We start from the raw sequence: 23,039 nt of genomic DNA, 5'->3' as shown, positions 1-23,039 counted from the left end.
TATTGGAGACTTAACAGCACACCTGAAAGCTCTGGAAAAAAAAGAAGCAGACTCTCCAAGGAGGAGTAGAAGACTGGAAATAATCAAACTGAGAGCTGAAATCAACAAAATAGAAACACAGAAAACAATCCAAAGAATCAATGAAACAAAAAGCTGGTTCTTGGAGAAAATCAACAAGATTGACAAACACCTAGCCAAACTAATCAAATGGCAGAGAGAGAACATGCAAATTAATAAGATCAGAAATGAAAAGGGGTATATAACAACAGACGCAGAGGAAATTCAGAGAATCATTAGATCTTACTACGAAAGTTTATATGCCACAAAGTTGGAAAATGTACAAGAAATGGATTGGTTTTTAGATAAATACCATTTACCAAAGTTAAATCAAGACCAGGTGAACAATCTAAATAGACCTGGTAGTCGTGAAGAATTAGAAGCTGTTATCAAAAACCTCCCGACCAAAAAAAGCCCAGGACCAGATGGTTTCAATGCAGAATTCTACCACAACTTCCAAGAAGAGCTAATACCTATACTCCTTAATGTATTTTACAATATAGAAACAGGAGAGTCATTGCCAAACTCTTTTTATGAAGCTACAGTACCAAAACCACACAAAGACACAACCAAGAAAGAGAATTACAGGCCAATCTCACTCATGAACATTGACACAAAAATTCTCAACAAAATCCTGGCAAACCGATTCCAAGAACACATTAGAAAAATTATCCATTATGACCAAGTAGGCTTCATTCCAGAGATGCAGGGCTGGTTCAACATACGCAAATCTATCAATGTAATCCATCATATAAATAAACTGAAAGGAAAAAAATCATATGATCACTTCATTGGATGCTGAAAAAGCATTTGACAAAATCCAACATCCCTTTATGATAAAGGTGTTGGAGAGATTGGGGATACAAGGATCATACCTAAATGTAATAAAAGCTATTTACAGCAAGCCGACAGCTAACATCAAACTGAACGGAGAGAAACTCAAAGCCATTCCATTGAAATCAGGAACAAGACAAGGCTGTCCACTCTCCCCATACCTCTTCAATATAGTGCTAGAAGTTCTAGCAATAGCAATAAGACAACATAAGGGGATCAAGGGGATTCGAATTGGAAAGGAAGAAGTTAAACTCTCATTATTTGCAGATGATATGATAGTGTACATAAGCGACCCCAAAAACCCTACCAAAGAACAAAGGATAAAGAAGCAGGGAGGGAAATCAGAGAAACTTCACCTTTCACGATAGCCACAAATAGCATAAAATATCTTGGGATAACTCTGACCAAGGAAGTGAAAGACCTATTTGACAAGAACTTTAAGTCTTTGAAGAAAGAAATTGAGGAGGATACTAGAAAATGGAAAGATCTCCCTTGCTCTTGGATTGGGAGGATCAACATAGTAAAAATGGCAATTCTACCAAGAACAATCTATAGATTCAATGCAATCCCCATCAAAATCCCATCAAACTTCTTCACAGACCTTGAGAGAATAATAATTAATTTTATATGGAAAAACAAAAAACCCAGGATAGCCAAAACAATCTTATACAATAAAGAAACTTCTGGAGGTATAACCATCCCTGACTTCAAACTCTATTACACAGCTACAGTATTGAAACCAGCTTGGTACTGGCATAAGAACAGAGAAGTCGACCTATGGAATCAAATAGAAGACCCAGATATTAACCCACAAACCCATGAACACTTGATTTTCGACAAGGGGGCTAAAGGTATGCAATGGAAGAAGGAAAGCATCTTTAACAAATGGTGCTGGCATAACTGGTTGTCAACCTGTAGAAGAATGAAAGTAAATCCATATCTATCACCATGCACAAAAATCAAGTCCAAATGGATTAAAGACCTCAACATTAATCTGATCACTTTGAACCAGATAGAAGAGAAAGTGGGAAGTAGTCTACAAGACATAGGCACAGGAGACCACTTCCTTGGTAGAACCCCAGTAGCACAGACAATAAGAGAATCAATGAATAAATGGGACCTCCTAAAATTGATAAGCTTCTGTAAAGCAAAGGATACTGTCAATAAGACAAAAAGGCTACCTTCTGACTGGGAGAAGATCTTCACCAACCCCTCATCAGATAAAGGCCTGATCTCCAAAATATACAAAGAACTCAAGAAACTAGATACTAAAACTCTAATTAACCCAATTAAAAAATGGAGTGCTGATCTGAACAGAGAATTCTCAACAGAAGAACTTCGAATGGCCAAAAGACACTTAAGGTCATGCTCAACCTCCGTAGTGATCAGGGAAATGCAAATCAAAACAACTATGAGATACCATTTTACACCGGTCAGATTAGCTAAAGTCAAAAACACCAATGATAGCCTATGCTTGAGAGGATGTGGAGAGAGGGGAACTCTCATTCATTGTTGGTGGGAATGCAAACTTGTGCAGCCACTGTGGAAATCAGTGTGGCAGTTTCTCAGGAAAATGGTAGTCAACCTTTCTCAAGACCCAGCAATTCCACTCTTGGGAATATACCCAAGAGATGCCCTATCATACCACAAAAGCATTTGTTCAACTATGTTCATAGCAGCACTATTTGTAATAGCCAGAACCTGGAAACAACGAAGGTGCCCCTCAATAGAAGAATGGTTAAAGAAGGTGTGGAATATATACACATTAGAGTTTTACTCAGCGGTAAAAAAGCAATGACATCTTGAATTTTGCATGCAAATGGATGGAAATAGAAAACGTTTTACTGAGTGAGGTAAGCCAGACCCAAAAAGAGGAATATGGTATGTATTCACTCATAAGTGGATTCTAGCCATAATTAAAGGTCTTTGAGCCTATTATTCGTGATCATAGAGAAGCTAAATAAGAAGGTGAACCTGAAGAAAATCATGTAGTTATCCTCCTGGAGATTGGAAGTAGACAAGAGTCCCAGGTAACCTCGGGTGCATGGGGGGGGTGGGAGGGTTGTTGGAAGGGGAGAGGGTTAGAGAGAAGGGAGTAAGGGAGGAATGGGGAAAGCTAGGGGGACTGGGATGTGGGGGAGGGAAGAAGGATGGATATGGGATCAGGGAAGAATATATCTCAACTAAGGGAGTCATTTTAGGGTTTACAAGAGACTTGATTATAAATGGGATCCCAGGTCCAAAGAGAGATCCCCAGAGTTTTCTCTGGACAGAGGAGAGGGTACCTGAACTCTCCTTGGCCCATAACCATACTGATGAATATTTTGCTTATCACCATAGAACCTTCATCTGGCGATGGATGGAGATAGAGACAGAGACCCACACTGGAACACTGGACTTAACTCCCTAGGTCCAAATGAGAAGCAGAAGGAGGGAGAACATGAGCAAGGAAGTCAGGATCAGAGGGAACCTTCATCTGATGATGGATGGAGATAGAGACAGAGACCCACTTTGGAGCACTGGACTGAGCCCCCAAGGTCCAAATGAGGAGCGGAAGGAGGGAGAACATGAACAAGGAAGTCAGAACCACGAGGGGTGCGTGCACCCACTGATACAAGGGGACTGATCTAATGAGAGTTCACCAAGTCCAGTTGGACTGGGACTGAACGAGCATGTGATCAAACTGGATTGTCTGAATGTGGCTGACATGAGGGCTGACTGAGAAGCCATTGATAATGGCACTGGGACTTGTTTCGTCTGCATGTACTGGCTTTTTGGGATCCTAGTCTGTTTGGATGCTCACCTTCCTAGACCTGGAGGGAGGGGGGAGGAACTTGAACTTCCCACAGGGCAGGAAACCCTGACTGCTCTTAGGACTGGAGAGGGAGGAGGAGAGGGAGTGGGGGAGTTGGAGGGTATTGGGAGGACGGGCAGAAGTGGAAATTTTTATAAATAAATAAATAAAAAGAAAAAAGAAAAAATCATAAAATAGTTTCATGCATGTTTTACACATGTACATACACACACACACACACACACACACACACAGAGAGAGAGAGAGAGAGAGAGAGAGAGAGAGAGAGAGAGACAGAACCAAGAGTGAAGTAGAAAGCGAATATTTTCAGTGATTCTTTTGGTGTTGCAAGATATGAGACATTCCAACTGTGGCTTTTAACAGTTTAGCACATGTGGTTCGTAAAGCAATGTAAGAGAACTCTGAGAATGCAGCAGGACCAGGCCCCACTTCTATAAGAAGACAGGTGATGAGTAGCTGCTGAGAGCGGGAGAATTGCTCTTCATTGGTGGACAAGCCTCTGATAGGTGATCCGATTCCAAGTGGACAGCCCTAACCATAAACACATGATATCAACACTAAATGGACTTGAGAGGGTGTGTTTGTGTATGTGTATGTGTGTGTGTGTGAGAGAGAGAGAGGGGGGGGAAGAGAGAGAGAGAGAGCGCGAGAAAGAAAGAATTAAAGAAAGGGTCATGAATTTGAGGAGTTTGGTAGGATGAGAGGGGGAGGGAGGAAGTGCTATAAATACAGTACTCAGATATGAAGTTAACAAAAAGTTTTAAAGACAAGATTATGAACACTTTTGTATAAGCACATGACTAATCTATACATTTTAGTCTTCTCAAAAGAATATCAAACCCACATTTGGGTAGAGTTAGTCTTGGCTCCTTCATGAAATGTTTTATCTACACCATTCAATTTGGAATTAGACTTTTTACCACATTTGTTTGGGATACAGAGTTTTGCTCTACAGCCCATGTTAGCCTCAAAGCAGACATCATTCTGTCTAATGAGTGGTCAGATGACAAGCACGTGCCGCTACACCTGGTCAAGTTAAATCTTTTCAGACCACATACTCTCTCACAGGACAATATCTAGGAGGGGTTTCCCTAGTGCGGTCAATGCTACATTTGACTATTCTTAAGAGAAAAAGAACCTTGTCTCTAGCGTGTGAAATGTACTGCAGTGGTCCCTCTGGAGTTCCATCAGTCCTCAGCACACTCGACTCTGTGACTAATGATTTTTACTGTTATCTCTGGAGAGCATCCCACCCCCTTATAGTCTCCTTAGTGATTACGGGACAGAGGTCACGTTCTTACCCAACTCAATTGCCCAACTCAATTGCCCAACTCAATTGCCCAACTCTAGCATCCTGCTCCTTCCCTTTAGAAGAAACTGGCTAAGACTTGGCAGCCCGTGGCTCTGCTTAGCTGCTTTCATTCTCACTAGCACAACCTCGGCTTACTCTTTCAGTTGCTGGCATAAAACACCGAGACAAAAGAAGCTCACAGAAGTTGCGGTTTGTTGTGGCTTACAGTTTGAAGATACATTTCCACCGTGGCACAGGAGACTTGGTGTCAGGAGCTGGAAGCAGTGCAAGGAAGCAGAGACAACAAAGGGGAAGTAGCACCAGGCTATAGTACCACTCTCAAGGCCTGTCCTTAGTGACCCACTTCTTCCACCAGGCTCTGCCTCTGAAAGGTTCCAAAATCATATGAAATAACAACCTAGCAGGGAACCAAATGCTCAAACACACGAGCTGCTCATAGGAGACTTTTCACATTCAGACCACAGCATCACCAGACACAGCGTCCTCCCCTAATGTCTGTGTGTGGAAACCTCCTCCCACACTCTCCTCCTTGTTTTCTTTTTAATTTTCTAAAATGATTTTACTGATCATGTGTCTGTACACTTGGACTGTTTCTGATTTATCCTAGGAAGCCACCAGGATCCAATGGGCTTTTAATGAATTTATTCTAATCACCTCACATAGATCCCACCTCAAAACACAAGAAAGTTCCCACTCCTCAAATCTTGCATCAGGTTTTCATTTCAACAGGACCCTTTGTGGAACACTCAAACCACAGCGGGATGGATTATCTTGGATCTCAACTTGACTACATCTGGAATTAAACAAAATGCAAGCTCTGGGCTATTCTGTGAAGGATTTTCTTGATCAGGTTATGGGAAGCAGAAAGACTCATTGTAAGGGGGGCAGTACTCTCTGTTGGCAGCCCAAGATAAAAGAACATGGAAGAAGGAAGCTGCCTTTCGTTTGGGTCCTCACTCTCTCTGGCAAGTTCATCTATCCTGTTGCCACCGTGGCATTCCTTCACTGGTATGAGAGCCAAGTTCTTCATGATTAAAATGTAGCCTGAAGAGCAGCAGCTCTCCAGGACCCTCCAGGTCTCCAGGGCCAGACTGGGGCTGCTGAGACACCCAGCCTTGGAGACTGAACAACTGCCAAATTTTTGATCTTATGGTGTAAGACAGTCAGATCAGTCATCCCAGTAAGAGACTGAGTACTGAGCCCTGAATGGGACGTCCTTCCCAGTGCCTTCCCCTGTGCTACCAAGGCTCAGGAAGGATGTGGAGAGGAGGCAGAAAGAAGGTGACAGAAATGACGGGGAGGAGAGCTGTGGAGTGAAAATTGCTGGGCCTGACGTGACCATTGCACCCATGACTCACACCAGCTGTGGTTAACTGCACAAGATGGACACACGATCAACCCAGTCAAAATTCTCTCATGGGTAAATGAAGTTTTCTCCAGGCCCCATTCCTTACTGAAGAGCTATGAGCAGTTGAGAGCTGCAAAAGGAGGAAAAATCCTTTTTTTTTCTTCAAATATGTGGGCAGTCAAGGTTTTCTCCAGCTCCAGTGGATGTGAAAATGGAAACGCCCATTGGGAAGAGCTGGATTGGAGAGTCTGAGAATAAGAATATAGAAATGTAGATTCCAGAAATAAGAATGAATAAAGAACAGGGGAATGGGAGCAGGCTGTCAGCAGCTTTCTCAGCAGCTTAAGGATTAACTATTAACAGTGGGTTACTGTGCTTTTCAACTGATAGCTCTGTCTGCAAGACTGAAATGGCCTCTGCAAACTGGGGTCAACTTTTAGATAACCCTCCATCTCACCACTCATGACCAGCAATGGATGTGCACTGAGTTAACTTTTAAATGATGGGTTCTACCTGACTCTTTTGTTGTGCATTTTTCCATAGCCTTTCCTGGTATGTGAAGCTGGCAGTACCAGGGGAAGTGCAGAGCTTTGATAAACACCATCAGGGAGCACCAGGAAAAAACAATGGACTAATCACAAACACTAGTTTAGCTGAAAATCTCTGTAAATGAAAATTGTAAGAAAATGCAATTTGTATCTGAGTTTTACCTCGAGATTGTAAAAATTCCTTTGTTTATGTCTAATGCTTGTTGCTTCTTGCTATAAGAAGGGGAAGTTCAGAAACTGTCCTTTGCCATAGCCTTACAAGTTCATCTCTGGCTGTGGTCTCAGCTAGCTGATAAGCCTTTTGTGCCCTATGGAGATTTTTTTTATTTTTATTTTTTTATTTTTTTATTTTTTACTGGAATAGAGTTTGCTTCTGGTTTCATAGACTTTGGTGGTCTGTCCCCCATCTTTGTGCAACTCTGTAGACTCAACAGGATAGGAACAGTGTTTGGGGCCTGTGTCTTGTTTAGAGTTGGAAATGGGGAGGTACAGACTGAGAATGTAAAGCCATTCAGCTGGATGAGGTCTTCCAGGAAGTGCACTTACACAGTCAGGGGAACTCAGACCCCAGTGGTTAGAGGAGAAACAGCAGAGGGCTGAGTGGAGCTCTCTGAGGGTAAACCAGGAGAGATGCCCTAAGGGCAGATGAAGCAGGTGTTTCCTAGAGACCAGTGAGGAGCCCATCCCTGTTGGTACCCGGGATTTTTCCCCTTTGCTCGAGGTGCTATGCAGGGCCGATTTTCCTCTGACTTCCTGGCTTCTCTGCTCACTGCACTGGCTTGGATTTGCTTAGAGAGAGCTTGGCCCTCTTTTGTTATGGCAAGGTTTCCACCATGGCGCCCTATACATCTGACACCGCAGCTGCTCTCTGGCTGGTGGCGCCGGGCACCTGGCACCCTCTTTCCCTGTTCCGGATGGAAGGGGGCTCTTGTCCTTCTGCCTCCTAGTATATATACCCGCCTTGTGCTTAATAAAGCTGCCATTTACTCCTTTGGTGAATGAGCCTGGTCTCTCTGTGTGTGTCTGTTCAACCCCTAGGATATTTATCCATTCTCGTGAGCTCAGTTTGGGAAGGGCGCACCTGAATCGGAGCGTGGGCTTCACAGATTGGGCGGGACACATCCTTAGCTCAAATGCTGGTGACAGGACAGGCAGGATGAAGGCTGCAACCCAAACACTGACTGTACCAACATGGAGGTCGCTGGTGATGTGGAAAGAACTGCTATGGTGGTATGGGGGAGCTAAAGCTTGGAGGGGAGGATTCAAATGAAAATCATTTACAGGTGAAAAACTCTTCCAAGAAAATTGGTCTTCTGGACTTCCGTTTTTGTTTGTTTGTTTTGTTTTGTTTTTCCTTTAGGTGAGCTTTTAATGTTAATATAGGTGTTGGGATTGTAAACCCTGCCGACATTGCATTGATTGTACATTTTATTTGTTTGTTTGTTTATTTATTTATTTATTTGTTGCTTCATTGTTTGGTTGGTTGGATTTACTGGTTTATTTAAAATCTTTTTTTTTTCAAGTGTTTTCCTCAACTTCCGTTTATTCTCTGTGGGTTACACAATATGCATCCTGATCCTACTTATCTTCCAATGCCCTCGCTTCTGCCCTCTCCCCATGCAACCTTCCCCAAAAACCAAAAAAAAAAAAAAAAAAAAAGGGAGAAGAATCTTGTCATGGAAGCTGTGGTGTGGCCCAGTGATTTTCAGTCAATTCATCTTCACTTTTAAGAGTTCCTTGCTCTGAATCATTGGTCTGGTTTGAGGTCTCTGGCTTTTGCTACACTGTCAATAATGGGTTCTCCCTGGGGCTCTTCTTGGACATCCTGTTGTTCTGTGTTGCGGGGATCCTGTAGTTTTGGATATGTAGGTCTGTCCCCTTCACATGCTCCAACAACTCATAGAACAGTGGATGTTGGGGTGGGCTAACTCATATCCCTGGTTCTTAGTCTGGTAGCAGGGGTGATTACTCTGCCAACTTTACCTCATCTCCACTACCCAGGTGAGCTCTCCAGCATTGCCTTAGCTAGCTCACCCAATGCATCCTGCAGGAACGGGTGCTGCCCGTTCTACTGCCCTTAGGTTCCCAGACCCGACCCACTCACAGGGACACCACCAGGGCCAGTTCTACTGTTTTGCCCAGGTGACTCGCTCTGACTTCTGCAAGGGGCATGGGGGTGTGATCAGCTCTCCTGTGTGCTGTATCTGGGGAGGGGCAGGGCTAGTTCTCCCACTCTTGGGACCCTGGGGTCAGCTCTCTCGCAGGGAGCAAAAGGCAGAGGGGTAAGGTCATCTTTCACTCACACATGCCAACACATGACAGTCAGGGACGGGGTTGGGTTGGCTCTCCTGCTCTCATGCCCTCAGCGTCAGCTCACCTGCATCCCCAACAATCTGTTCTGCTCTAGTATACTGCCCAGGTGAGATGCATGCCTGTGCTGAGAGGAGGGGCCATCTCTCCTGCTGCAGTGCCCAGCTACATGCGGGACCATCCATCCCAGGGTCGGTGGAGGGTGGGGCTAGTTCAGTGCAGCCCTCAGATTTCCGCAGGTGTGGTTCCTTTGGGCAATGGATATCATCACAGACCCCAACTATAGCAGGACCATGGACCCAGACATGGCCCTTGGCAGCATCTTGAGCCAGACACCACCATGGACCCGGTGGTAGCACAGGCCACCCAGATCAGTACGGCCCTGATGGCAACATGGCCTTCTGATACCAACATGTCCAGGTGGCTGGTCAGATCCTGGGTATCTGAAGAGCCCTCAGTGGTAGCAGGATCCATGGACATCACCTCAGTCCAGGCCATTGAAAGCTACTTAGTTAAACCCTGTCTCAAAACGACAGAAAGGAAAAAGAAAGAAAAACTTAAGGCCATTACAATACATGTAAAACCCTCCAAAGCCTCTGGAACAACAGCACTTCTCTCTAAGCCCAATGTCTTCCTCACATTGGCCATGGATAGGAGATGGTTTGAGCAAGCATGGCTACACTGAGGCTGGTGACTGTACAGAACCTCTCTGAACACCGAAGAGCATCTCTGTAAAGGTCTTCTATTTCTGGATGACAGGAGAGAAGGGCACTATCCATTTCCAGAGGACAGTCAAGCGTTTGGACTGAGGGTGCCTTTCCTTCACAGCATTGATCACCCTCAGGTCCTCTTCATCCAGGAGCCAACTGAGCATCTCCAGCCTGGTGAGGCTGGGCAGTCGGGACACACACTGACTCAGAGCCTTGACAGTGGCGGCCTGAACTTGGATGCATTCTGGGATACTCCTGCAAATGTTCAGTACCTGCAAGTTTGGTAGGTTGTCCAGGGTTTGAAAGAAATTTCTGTACCCTTCCTCTGTGATCTTGTGATTCATTGAAAGATCTAAGTTCTCAAGTTTCTGGAAACCTCCACTGGTTGCTCCCTTGGCTGGAAAACAAAACATTCATGAAAACATAATCCTAAGGACTTCAATAATGGTGACACGTTATAGGTACCACTCCCACACCCATGATGACAAAAGTGGGACATTCTGAACATGATGTCTTAGAGACTGTCCTTAGAAAGCACTAAAGACCTGTTTGGTTGACAAGGAACCACCTGGTCAAATTACAAGCAGTTTGGAGGAAGCAGAACTCGGGAAGCTGAGCACAGAGCTTTGGCTGCCAGGGCAATGCGGACTTCTCTTCTGGTCTCACAGAGGACATATGTCAGGGCAGGGCACGGCTATGGAACAGGCTACAGCATAGGGGACTGAGAAACTGTGCCAACAGCGTCTCCTTTCTGCAGAGAAGGGAAGGTGACAGTCCTAAAAGCTGTCCTCTCACTGGCTACTTCTGTGCCTTCCACCAGTGCCCAGGAAGGACTCTCTGGTCACTGAGAGCACGGGCTCTGAAGGAAATAGAGCCAGACACATGGTGAGTTCTCAGTTACCATGAATCTGAGCCTCTGGAGTGAAGATCTAGTCCAGCTAAAAGTGCTACCCACTTCCCCCCAATATGGGAAAGTTAGGGAAGATTTCACCCAGAATCAAGTAGAAGCTTGATTTAAAGACAGAGGACCTGAGAAAGTGTTTCCACTGTGTCCTGAATAGGGATCCTCTGTGGTAGTCAGAAGCTATTCCCCACTCCCTGAATGAAGACTATTCCAGAAGGACTAGAGGAAAGCTTGGGCCACCCCATTCATGACCTGTTGTCCCCGGTTTCCTTTATTCTCCATATTGCACTGCACACCTATCTGATTCTATGGTGTGTAAGTTCTGTCTCCTAGCTGGGAATTTAAACACTGTCCAGGAGTGACCTGTCAGCCGTCCAGCAGGTAAAGTACCTTCTGGGCAAACTGATGACCTGAGTTTGATCCGTGGACTCCACACTGTAGCAGAGAACCAAGAAATCTGACTTCTATATACCTGCCACAGCACATTCTCTCTCTCTCTCTCTCTCTCTCTCTCTCTCTCTCTCTCTCTCTCTCTCTCTCTCTCCCTGTCTCTGTCTCTCTCTGTCTATCTGTCTCTGCCTCAGTAAATAAATAAACAAATGTTTTCCAAAGTCTTAGTAAGGTATGCATCTTTAAAAATTTCTATTTCAAGGCCAGGATATGGTGGCACACACCTTTAATCCTAGCACTCAGGAGGCAGAGGCACGTGAAACTCTGAGTTCAAGGCCAGCCTGGTCTACAAGGCAAGTTCCTGGCTAGCCAGGGTTACACAGAGAAAACTGTCTCGCAAAAACAAAAACAAAAAAATCTTATTTGATGTTTATGGGTGCTTTGCCTGCACCCTATATTAAGGGCACCACGAACACGCCTGTTGTCCACAGAGGTCAGACGAGGGTGACAGATCCCTGGAGCTGGAGTTACAGGTGGCTGTGAGCAGCAGCTGCATGGGTGCTGAGACTCAAACCCAAGTCCTCCACCAGAGCAGCCGGTGCTCTTAACTGCTGGGCCATATGCCCAGCTCCAAAAGTAAGTGTTTCATATTTGGTTAACAGATATTTACTGTGTTCCTCCCACGTGTGTCAGGCAACCAGTGCTGGGTTCCCAGAGGAAAAGGGATCTGCTCTTGAGTTTGAGAGGACCAGGGATTAAGATTCCCAAATCTATGTGAGACTCAATTGCTAGAAAAGTTTAACCTAACATTCAGGAAAGGAGTGAAAGTTCATCACAATTTACACTGAACAAGAGAAAGTTAGAGAACTCAATGCTGTGCAGATCTTCAGGAGAGAAAATGTAACTGTTGTGAAAAGGTCAGAAGTCCTACACACACACGTGCACATGCACACACGTACACGTGCACACATGTGTGCACACACACATCCGCCTAGTTATTGTTGCTATTTTGGACACAGGGTCTCTTGCAGCCCAGGCTGACCTTGAACTCTTTCCTCAACCTCCCCAGTACTGGGATTCCAGACATAATCACTTCCAGGCTAAATTATTTTGTTTTGTTTTGAGACAGGGTCTCACTATGCTTCCCTGAGTAGCCTAGAACACGCTGTGTAGACCAGGCTGCCCTGATACACAGAGATCCGCCTTCCTCTCCAGTGCTGGGACTGAACTCATACACTACTTCTTCCTGCATAGATTTGACTGTTAAAACCTAACCAGCTAACTGTACAAGAGAAATACCTTAAATGGTGAGGCCTAGGAAGGGGAAAAGTAAAAGACATAAAAGGATACTAGACCCACATTAATATACAGGAACTGAAGGTAAGGCAGGAGGTCCACCACAAGTACAGAGCACTGGGATACCACAAAGTAGGAGACTGACCACTCTACAAGGACTATTCTGCCAACTTGAAAATTTAAAGAGAAACTAGAACTATAAGGAAGGTAGATAAAGTGGCAGAGTATGACTGATTGACTGACTGACTGATTGATTGACTTTTTGTGGTAGTTGGGATTGAACTCAGGACCTCACACAATCTAACTGAGTCCTGCTAAGCTAGCTACATCTCCAGTCCCATAGCTGGAGATTTAAACACACCCTCTGGGATTAATTATGGCATGAAGAATGGAACCTACATCAGGTGGAACCATGTCATAACCTCCTCCTTTGAGGGTTAATCATGTGGGGCTGGTAAGAGACCTGGCTAGGAGACCACCCCTAGGAGGATAGGGTCAGCTTAAGATAATGCGCTCTTCTTCCCAGAATTCCCAGCCCCTAGAGCATTGCCTACCAGCTAAGCCTCCATTAGGTTTGGCGGGGACTGCCTGAATTTCTGAAACCCATCTCAGAAAGGAGTGACAATTTCTTTTTCCTCTCTTCTGTCTTTTTCTTTCAGGTGCTGGCCAATCTGGAAGATACTCCTCAAATAAAGCTTTGGGTTTTCTTACCCACGAGAATCATCAGTGTCTAACTGTAAGTGTCTACTGCAGCCAGAATGTGAAGCAACCTCTGGGGAGGGAGAAAACGGATACAGCACCATGGACAGGTTGGCTCCTTGGCTTATTTATTTGTGCTCACCGTCTCATGGAACTCAGCCTTAAACTAGAAAATCCTTGAACTCTTGAGCTTCCCAAGTGCTGAATTATAGGATGTGACACATCTAGCCAACAATGTGGTTTTAATCAATCTGTGTGAGGTAACTCAGAAATTCCACCCCTAGAAATGACTAAACACATACATTGTATGACAATGTTCTTAGAAGCATCCACAGAAACCAATGCTAGGAACAACTCAAGTGTCCACTGAATGGATACACAGAGTGCAGACATGGTTGAATAATAGAATAATGACACACAGTGAAATAAACATACTCTGGTGTTGTGGGATATTAATTTAAGATGTGTTACATTCATTTATTCTGTGGAATATTTGCTTAATGATGCAAAGATGTGTTGCAATCTTTTATGTTTTATTTGTTTAACTCTGAAGATGTGTTACTTTGCCTGCTTAAAACACCTGATTGGTTTAATAACGAACTGAATGGCCAATAACTAGGCAGGAAAGGGATAGGTGGGGCTGTGAGGCAGAGAAGAATGGTGCCGCTGCTTCCACACAGGGGAACCCTTTCCCGGAGGGAAACTCACCGATTTCCATCACACTGTCGTCATCCAAGGTGTGGTGAAAGACAAGAACTCGGAGATGCTGAAGCTGCAGACACTGCTGGACAATCAGTCTGGCCACTTGCTGGATCCCGTCCCCAGTGGGAAGGAGCAGTTCCTCCAGGTCCCTGAGAGAACCCAGAGCCTGGGCTGTGGGAGACACCACACAGCCATCCTCAGCAGCTGTCCCATCACGAGCAGCTATGACCTGGACATCTGCAGTCTAGGAGCCCTGCCCTCCTGGTCACTTCCTCTCAAGGAAAGGAGAAGGGGTCAGCACACAGCTGTCCCTGCCGCTCCCTACAGCTGGCTCCTCCATCCTCCCTAACCTGTCTCTCAGCACAGTCCAGGCTGTCTCTCTTCTGCTCTCTCTTCTTAATTGCAGCCTCCACTGCAGGTCACTCTCCTAGCTGCACAGTGTCTTCAGCCCCCTCCCCTGCCATCTGCCTCCTGCCGTCACTCTGAGGACATCCACCCCCCTCACTAACGCATGGTCCACTACTCTGACAGTCTTCCATCCCTCATCCAATTCTCCTTAGTGAATACTCTGTGGATAACATGATCACTGAGTCTCTACTTCTGTGACCTCACAGAAACTGATTAGAAGACTTTCTGGCATGAAGTAATATTCCAGATTAATCTTTGATTTTTTTCCATCCCAGTTATGGAATAAAATATTTCTTCACAATCCTTGGTTCCTTTAGAAAAGGTAACATTTAGAAATCAAGTCCAGAGATTTAGGCAGTTGACTCAGGTTTGTCTAGCATGCTGGATGTCATGGCAGTAGACACACACACACACACACACACACATACACACAAAATGAGCCTTGTTTTGCCTCCTTGATCATCTGAAAGCAAAGCAAGATGCATTGGCAGTACCACAATCTAGCCAGCCATGAAAAGTCAGCTATGGGTCTTGTTCTTGTCACATCTGTTCAAACTAGTAAGAAGGATCTAAAATTTCAATCTCAATGTGTATCACCTGCCAGTGGTTATATTAGTATGCACATGAAATAGTAACATGAAATGGGGCCAGTTGATTGGGGTATCTTGGCAGTCTTGAGACAGAATCTCAGGCTGTAGTCCAGAATGGCTAGAACTCCTTGTCATTCTCCTGCCTCATCCTCCCAGTGCTGGGATCACAGGCATTTGCTAACTCTCTCAGCTTCTAGATGATCATGCTTGAGTGTGTTACTTAAGATATCTCCCCACTGAAAGAAATCGTACGTGGTCTATGTTCAGAAAACTGTTCCAAAGCTTTAAAAAGAATGAACATTGGAGCACGTGTGTTCATTAGTACAACCATGCTTTCCGGTCTCTCAATTGACAGCGCTGAGGAACACGTGTGCATCCAACAGAAGATACAGATGGCTGCAAGCGTATTTAGAATTCTCCGTGTGTACGGGTCCGAGCAGGTGGAACAGGTCAGTGGGTACAGGCATTTGCAGGCTGCCTGACAACCTGAGTTTAATTCCAGGAGTCTACATGGTGGGAAGAGAAGATGATTCCCACATGTTGTTCTCTGATTGTCATGCACATGTCACAGCATGGATCCACACAAGCACACACAATAATGCAGACAAAACACTGTGAGTCCACGCCAAGGTTTCTGATTTGCCTTTCTTTCTCTTTCTGACATTTATTTTGCTTCCCAATCTGATGCATGGGCAGAGCCTTGTAAGCAAAGCTTCTTTAGTTTGCTTTGTCACACTTGTACACACTAATTTATTTCAAAGGGAGAATATATGGGACAGAGGAGATGGCTCAGCTGGTAACACCACCTATTGCTTTGCAGAGGTCTCAGGAACAGTTAATGCCCAGCACCCACATGGAGGCTGACAGCCATCAGGTTTCGGTGGATCTAAAACCCTCTTCTGCCTTCTGCGGCCACCAGGCACATATATGGTGCACAGACATCCACAATGCAATATTCGTGCACACAAAACAAGAACAAATGTTTTAAAATTTAATAATTAACTTTAAAAAGGAGGGAATGAGATGGGGGCAGCTCTCAGACTGGGCACAGGAATCTGTACACTTGCCTCCTGACTGGTCTGGTGCACCCTGGGGTGTGGCCTTTCCCTGGGGTGCTCATCCTCCCCGTCCCTTTTCTGTTTATATTCATTTACTTATGTCAGGTTTGCGTTTGGTGGATGGGCACCCACGTGTCACAGAGCACTGTGGGGTCAAAGGACAACTTACAGGAGCTGCTTCTCTCCTTCCACCACGTGAGCCCCAGGGATCTAACTTTGGTCCGTGGACTTCACATGACACATGTACCAGCTGAGTCGTCTGTCTGCCCCACCCTCCCTTGCAGTGCTTGTAAATTCTTTCTTCAGTAGTGAGGAGACCTGGCTCTCATTATACTCCATGTCTGATTGCACAATACTGTGTGATACACGCTAGTCGTCCTGGTGCCTGATCCTGTCCCTGCTACTTGAGCACACCGACTTACCCATCCAACGTCCCCACAAACAAAACACAGGTGCAGGGACATGTGAGTTTGAGCATGCAGACACACACACACACACACACACACACACATGTTGTCTCTACAGAAACAGAAGAGAAAGTAGCAAGAAGAACCTCAGACTCCCTTTCTGTCTGAGAGACATTGTGTAGGCCCAGCTCTGTGTCCTGTATCTGCATTCTCTTCTGTCCTTTATTTAGCCTCTTGGAGTGTTTCCCATGACAGTCCATTATTTCCACTACCAGTTCTTTAGTCAAAGTACTTAAACTCTTCTTATACTTAGTATCATGTTGTTAATTCTGAGTCATACTATAATGTTTTCATAACCTTAAATAGGAGTTTTTAATCTATTTTCCAAAAACCATTGAAACAAAAAGGACACAGCATATCTGCAGTGAATGAGGGACAGATGAATTGGCACAATGCTATCATGGCCGAATTCTCTCCTAAGAAGACAGTGAATCTGAGAACATTGCATTTAAAGGGATCAAGTGTGAGGATGTGTGGGACTCACAGTGATGGCATCTGGGGTGATACTGAGCATCACTATGGTGTCCTTCTAAGGACCAGCACGGCTGGTACAGCTGACCCTCTGTATCGGCAGATTCCACTAATCACAGATTGAATTTTTTATTACATTTAATTAGTTGTATGGGGGTGTATGCATGTGTGTGGGTGTGTTCATGTGTGTTGTATTTCACAGACTATGGGTGGAGGTCAGAAGACTACATGCCTAAGTGAGTTCTCTCCTTCCAATATCCATGTCCTAGGGATAAAAGGACAAAGCCCTCAGGGCTTCAGGCTTGGCTTCAAGCTTTTGTTAATGCTCTGAGCCATTTTACCAGACTTGAAATATTTTTAAAATTATGTCCATGCTGAATATATACAGACATTTCCCACTTGTCATATTCCTTGAGCCACACAATATTGTTTATATAGCACTTATATTGTACTGGGCATCACAGACAGTCTAGAGATGATGTGGAGTATGTGGGTGATGCAGGGTCATATGTAAACACAACACCATCTTATAGCATGGACTTATATCATTGGCTAAGCTTCTTCTAATGTTGACAGCGGCACCAGTCCTGGAACCAGTCACTAAGGATGTTGTCCTTGGCTGTTTGATGTCAGCTCGACACAAGCTAGAGTCAGTTTGGAAGATGAGCCCCACATGATAAAAACGCCTCCACCAGATTGTCTTGTGGGCCAGCCTGGGGTGCATTTTCTTGATTGATGATTGATGTGGGAGGGACCAGCTCACTGTGTGTAGTGCCACCCTTGATCAGGTGGTCATGGTGCTATAAGAAGCAGGGTGAGCCAGCCATGAGGAAAAAGCCAGGCAGAAGCAGCCCTTGGCTTCACTTCCTGCCTCCAGTTTCTGTCCTGACTTCCCTCAGTGATGGCGTGTGACCTGGAGAGTTGTGAGCTGAACCAAACCCTTTCTCCCCCAAGCTGCTTTTGCTCCTGGTGTTTATCACAGCAACAGTATCCCTAACCAATAGTCAAGGGACAGCCATTCACAGCTTGCTTTGTTGTGGGCTGATTGGAGAAATGGAGAGGGGAAGGAGAAGGGGAAGAGGCTGCAAAGGAGGGGGAGGGGAAGAGAAAGAGGTAAAGAATAAAGAAACACTGTTTTATAAACTTACCAAACTTTTCTGATGCTTCTTTATCTGGAAGTTGTTGGCGTTTAAGATTCAATATCTTCAGAGAAACAAAATTTGGCAAAATAGTGACTAGGAAAGGGAAAATAATTTGAGTTAGTTCAGATACGTTTCCTGTGACATGGAGGAAAACTGTTGAAATAAGAGTATCTCAAAAGTGATGAAGGTGATAGGATATTCCTATTGAATTACTATGACTAAGCACAGGGAATGTTTACATTGCAGACACAGATCACTTCACTGCTGGGAAAACCTCACTGAAGTCAGTGCTGTGACAGTTTCTCTGACATCAGTTGCATTTGAATTCTAGAGTATGTAACGACTTTGTACACATGAGCATCTGAAGTCAACACTGTATCGTTCTTACCAAATGGCATGGTTTCAAAGCATCGTCCAGTAAACTCAATCTCTCTGAGTTTCTTGCAGGAAGCAAGTGCAGCCATGAGAGACTCACAAGTTGAAAAGAAATCACATTCTAGTTGGAAAACATGAAGATTTGGAGAGTTCTGAATCAATTTAACTGGAAAAGATGAAGGATTTTCAGAAATTAGAGAAGGTTACAAATTCCTATCAAAACTGGTTTCTCAATCCATAATCCCAGCCACACCAATTAAACAGGCAGCGATGCAGTGATCCAGCGCTCAGGCCACGGTGGGCGTGTGCTCATCTTCAGCAGCTGACTAGCGAGCAGATGACCTGGGCAAGTTCCTGGCCCTCTCTGGGTCAGTTTTCTCCTCTCAAAATTCAAATAAGGGCTTACCATAGACTAACATTAACCTCAATACCAAACACAGAAAACTTCTTCCAAGTTTTTGGTCAGAGGTTCCAAGAGATTCCCCAGCCAATCAAACACCCATTGTTGTTCTTGGTTTACTCCCAGAGCCTGAAGGTCAGACCCTAGTGCTGAGAACACCACACTTCTGACACAGTGCTTGAAGGAATCAAAGTAGATCAGACCTGGAAATAGTGCCCCCCTCTCTCATACACACACACACACACATACACACACACACACACTCACACACACATACACATACACACACACTCACACACACACACACACACACACACACACAGTAGTCATGAATCTGAGACTGACTAGGAAGACATGGGAGGGGCTGGAGAAAGGATGAGCAGAAATTATATAATTATAGCACCAAAAAAAATTAAGACAAAAAACCAACGACTTGGTAAATCCACCTTCAGCTTTTAACTCTCATGTCCCTGTATTTGTATACTGCATCTATGTAATAAGAATTCTATACAAAGTAACATAAAACGATAATTCTGAAACTTAAATTTTTCAAGTTTAATTTTTCTTTAAAAATAATTTTATTATATGTATTTATTTGTGTATGTACTTGCTAATGCACCCCTCAAACTATTTTGTTGGTTTATTTTTGTTTTTTGAGGCAGAGTCTTATAGTGTAGCTCAAAGATTTTGAATTTGGGGTAAGTCTCGCCTTTAGCTTCTCACATGCTAGGGTTACGGGTGTGACACCCCTCGGTGATCTATTGCATGTAAGTTCCAGATTTATATTTTCTTAGTCCTCAGTGTTCCCCAAATCAAGTGGCTTATCATACTTTAAAGCTTTTACTAACTGATGTATTTCAGAAACAGGGCTGCATAGCTGTCCATCAACCATGAGGTTCGGCTAGGGAGAAGTGGGGAAAGGGTTCAGATAGCTACCAATAGGATTTTCTTCTCTCTCTGCAGGTAAATGTGTAAGTGGTAATATACCAACAACTTAAAACCAAAATCAAAGGACTCTACAGATAAATTTGGAGAGGAAGATAAAGAAGAGGAAGTGGGGAAAATCGTGCTGTTTGAGTTAATCTGTTCTGCTCAGCAGAGGAGGTCGGGACACATCTGAAAGTAACTGCACAGTCCCAGGTCGGGAGCGGGGCTTCAGCAGAAGAGGAAAAAAAGCCCAAGTGTCAGGGACACGGGGCTCAGTAAAGATGGAGGAAGAAGAGAAGGGAAGGTTATGCCTCCCTGAGTGAGGACACAGAAAAGCATCAGGTTTAGCATGGCTAAATGGCTGTGGCTACAAAACAATGGCCTGAACACACACTAGCTTAGCTGAGTAAACTTGAGCCAGTCACTTAACATCGTTCTCTGTGCCTTCATTTCCCCAGACGCACAGCGTCAACAGCGACAGGGCTTTCTCTCACACAGGGGGATGAAGAGTGGGTTAGCATTTGTGAAGAGCTCAGGGCAGTCACAGTCCTGTCAAGAACTCAGGGTTACAAATGAATGTCTGCCCTCTTCCTGAGGAAGAGCGCTGTTCCTGCACCTTCCCCAGGACACGGGTCATGCTGTGTGACCCACAGTTTTAACTACTGATGATTTAATGATTCTAACAATTATCAGCCAAGTGGCTTTTCCAGCTGACCCACGACCTGGGAGATCCAGGCACCATCCTTACCCAGTTTGGAGATGTCAGACTCTGCAAAAGTTTCGATGGATAACTTCTCCATGTGGTAGAGGTTTGGGAAATCTCCAGGGATGACGGAAAGCACATCTGGAATGCCATCTAGTCTTACTGACAGTTCCTTCAGGCTCAAGAATTTGTCCAAGTTAGCGAAGAGTTGATCTGGAAAGCAGCACACAGTTCCCATCACTCAAGAGTCCCAAGTGGGAGTTCTCAAGAGTGCTACGATGTCTAGATCATTTTATAAGAAAACTTCTCAGAGATCCTAACATCTGTTTAGGAAGCACATCTTCAAAGGTCCTAACATCTGCAGCATCTACTGATCATAGAGTATAGGGGAAGCCCCTTGCTGCTCTCTAGACTCACAGAATAAATAAGAGAGCTCCCCAGCCAACAGCAGTGTGGGGACAGCTGGTTTTCCCCATGAAAAGAACACAGCTGGACTCTGGCTTCTAATCATAGCAAGGTGACAGACTGGATTAGTGACACATCTGAGAGCTAAAACTGCAAAACTCTTAGAAGAAAACAGGTAATATCCACAACCTTAGATTTCATGATGGTTCCTTAGATATCCTACAAAAAGAAGCAGCAAAGGAATCACACTGGGGATGTCTATTCTTGGTTGCTAACTGACTGCAGCTAAAATTAGTTAAAACCTAAATGGACTGGGCACACCTGTGAGGGATTTTTTTCCAAATTCTGTCATGTAAAGAGGAAAGATCTGCTTCTAATATAGATTTTGAAGTGGGAATCCACCATTAATCTGGGCCACACCTTCTCCTGGTAGCCTATAAAAGACACAGAAGAAGGAAGCTCTTTCTCTTTGCCTGCTTGCTAGCAATCCAGTCATTTACCGGTATTAGGACCACTTCTTTAGGATTCTGGCATGTTGAAGACCAGCTGAGACACGCAGCCTCACAGACTCAACAACTACTGGATTCTTGTCTTTCTATTGGTAGATGGTCATTGTTAGACTAGCTGGACCACAGCCTGTCAGACATTCTAATCGATCCCCTTTGTGCTTATATAGAGATTCATTCTATAAGTCCTGTTCCTCTAGACTAATACAGACCTTATAAAATTAACAGTTGTTCATGCATCAGAGGACATTACAAAGAGATGAAATGACAATCTACTGAATGGGAAAAAAATTTCTTCATAAACCATGTCTGATAAGAGTTTGGATTGATTTATTTTTGTTATGCTGTGGATGGAACCTAGGACCTTGCACCTGGTAGGCAAATGCTCTCCAAGTGAGATACCTCTCCTGTAACAGAAGGGTTTAATATCCAAAATAGACAAAGAACAACAGAAAAACAGTGATTCTGGTTTTTATTTGTTTGTTTGACTTAGATTTTCTCTGTAGCCCAGGCTGGCCCAGATTCACTATACAGCCCAGGCTAGTCTCAGAATCAGGACAGTGCCCTCCACTCACCCTCTGGATTCCTGAGAGTGCAGGTATGAACCTCGATGCCTTGGCAATTATTTATTTTATTTTCATGTTTTTGTTTTGCTTTGTTCTTTGGTTTTATGAAACAGGGCTTCTCTGTGTAACAGCTCAATCACAGAGAGTCACCTGCCTCTGCCTCTGAGTGCTGGGATTAAAAGCATGTGCCACCATCACCTGCAATATTTTCTTATCTTTATTTTTATTTTATGAACACTGGACTTTGGCCGGCATGTATGTCCTTGTGAAGTTGTCGGGTCCCCTGAAACTACGGTTAAAAGTAGCTGTGAGCTGCCAAAGGAATGCTGGGAATTGGACAGGTCCTCCAAAAACGCAATCAATGCTCTTAACTGCTGGACCATCTCTCCAGCCCCGATAATATGTGTAAATGGACAAGAATCTAAGTGCAGTCTTCTCTCGATGAGGTCCACAGTCATATGAAGAGTCTCATTCAGTAACTAGGGGGATGTAAATCTCATCTGCAGGACAGAACACTGACTCACTGAAATTTGTCTAAGAAAAGCAAAGCAAAAGGAAAAAGTGGGGTGGAAGACGTGGAGAAAGCGGAGATTTGCACAAGGCAGGTGGGAAGGTAAATGGGGTAGACTCCAGGGAGCACAGCTGGAAAGTTCCTCAACTGTTAAACATGAAGAAGAGGCGATGGCTGACAGAAGTAACACCAGAGGCTGGGAGGCTGCAGATGAAGGATTCCTGTGAGTTCCAGGCCATTATGGCCATAAAAGGAGACCCTGTCTCGAAAACGTAATTACCATATAAAGCAACAATTCTACTCCCAAGATCATATGAAAACCAATACAACAGGGATCAATCAGACACTAGTAACACAAATTACCACTGCAGCATTAAAAACAACTCAGTGTCCATGAAGAGAAGAACGGACAAACAAAATTTGGCACACACAATATTGTAAAAATACCCACAAAGGAAGATTATTCATCAAGAAGAAAGAAAGCAAGGTCTGATACATGTAGGCTACGCCATCGTGAACTTAGAAAACACCATAAGAGAGGACAGGAACTGGAGGGGGGAGCAATTATTATACGATTGCACTTAT

The 23,039-nt window shown here is 44.4% G+C and overlaps 1 protein-coding gene across 3 annotated transcripts in view; it reads right to left on the bottom strand.

Annotated features, from left to right (window-relative positions):
* Window positions 1–8,340: 8,340 nt before the first annotated feature.
* The window catches only part of Naip (baculoviral IAP repeat-containing protein 1e), a 34,983-nt gene continuing 20,284 nt past the window's right edge, over window positions 8,341–23,039 (bottom strand). For all 3 annotated transcript variants that reach the window (XM_087896827.1, XM_087896829.1, XM_087896828.1), the window contains 5 exons: window positions 20,512–20,679; window positions 18,450–18,602; window positions 18,068–18,154; window positions 13,932–14,096; window positions 8,341–10,331 (listed from right to left, as the gene is read on the bottom strand). In XM_087896827.1, coding sequence (XP_087752953.1) covers window positions 9,967–10,331; window positions 13,932–14,096; window positions 18,068–18,154; window positions 18,450–18,602; window positions 20,512–20,679 — 938 coding nt within the window. In that variant the 3' untranslated portion in view covers window positions 8,341–9,966. The remainder of the gene's footprint in view (window positions 10,332–13,931; window positions 14,097–18,067; window positions 18,155–18,449; window positions 18,603–20,511; window positions 20,680–23,039) is intronic.

This window comes from Myodes glareolus, chromosome 15 (genome assembly GCF_982192425.1).
Source record: "Myodes glareolus chromosome 15, mMyoGla1.1, whole genome shotgun sequence".
NCBI lineage: Eukaryota > Metazoa > Chordata > Mammalia > Rodentia > Cricetidae > Myodes > Myodes glareolus.
Note: the sequence above shows the minus strand (reverse complement) of the source record. Positions and strands in the feature narration are given on the sequence as shown.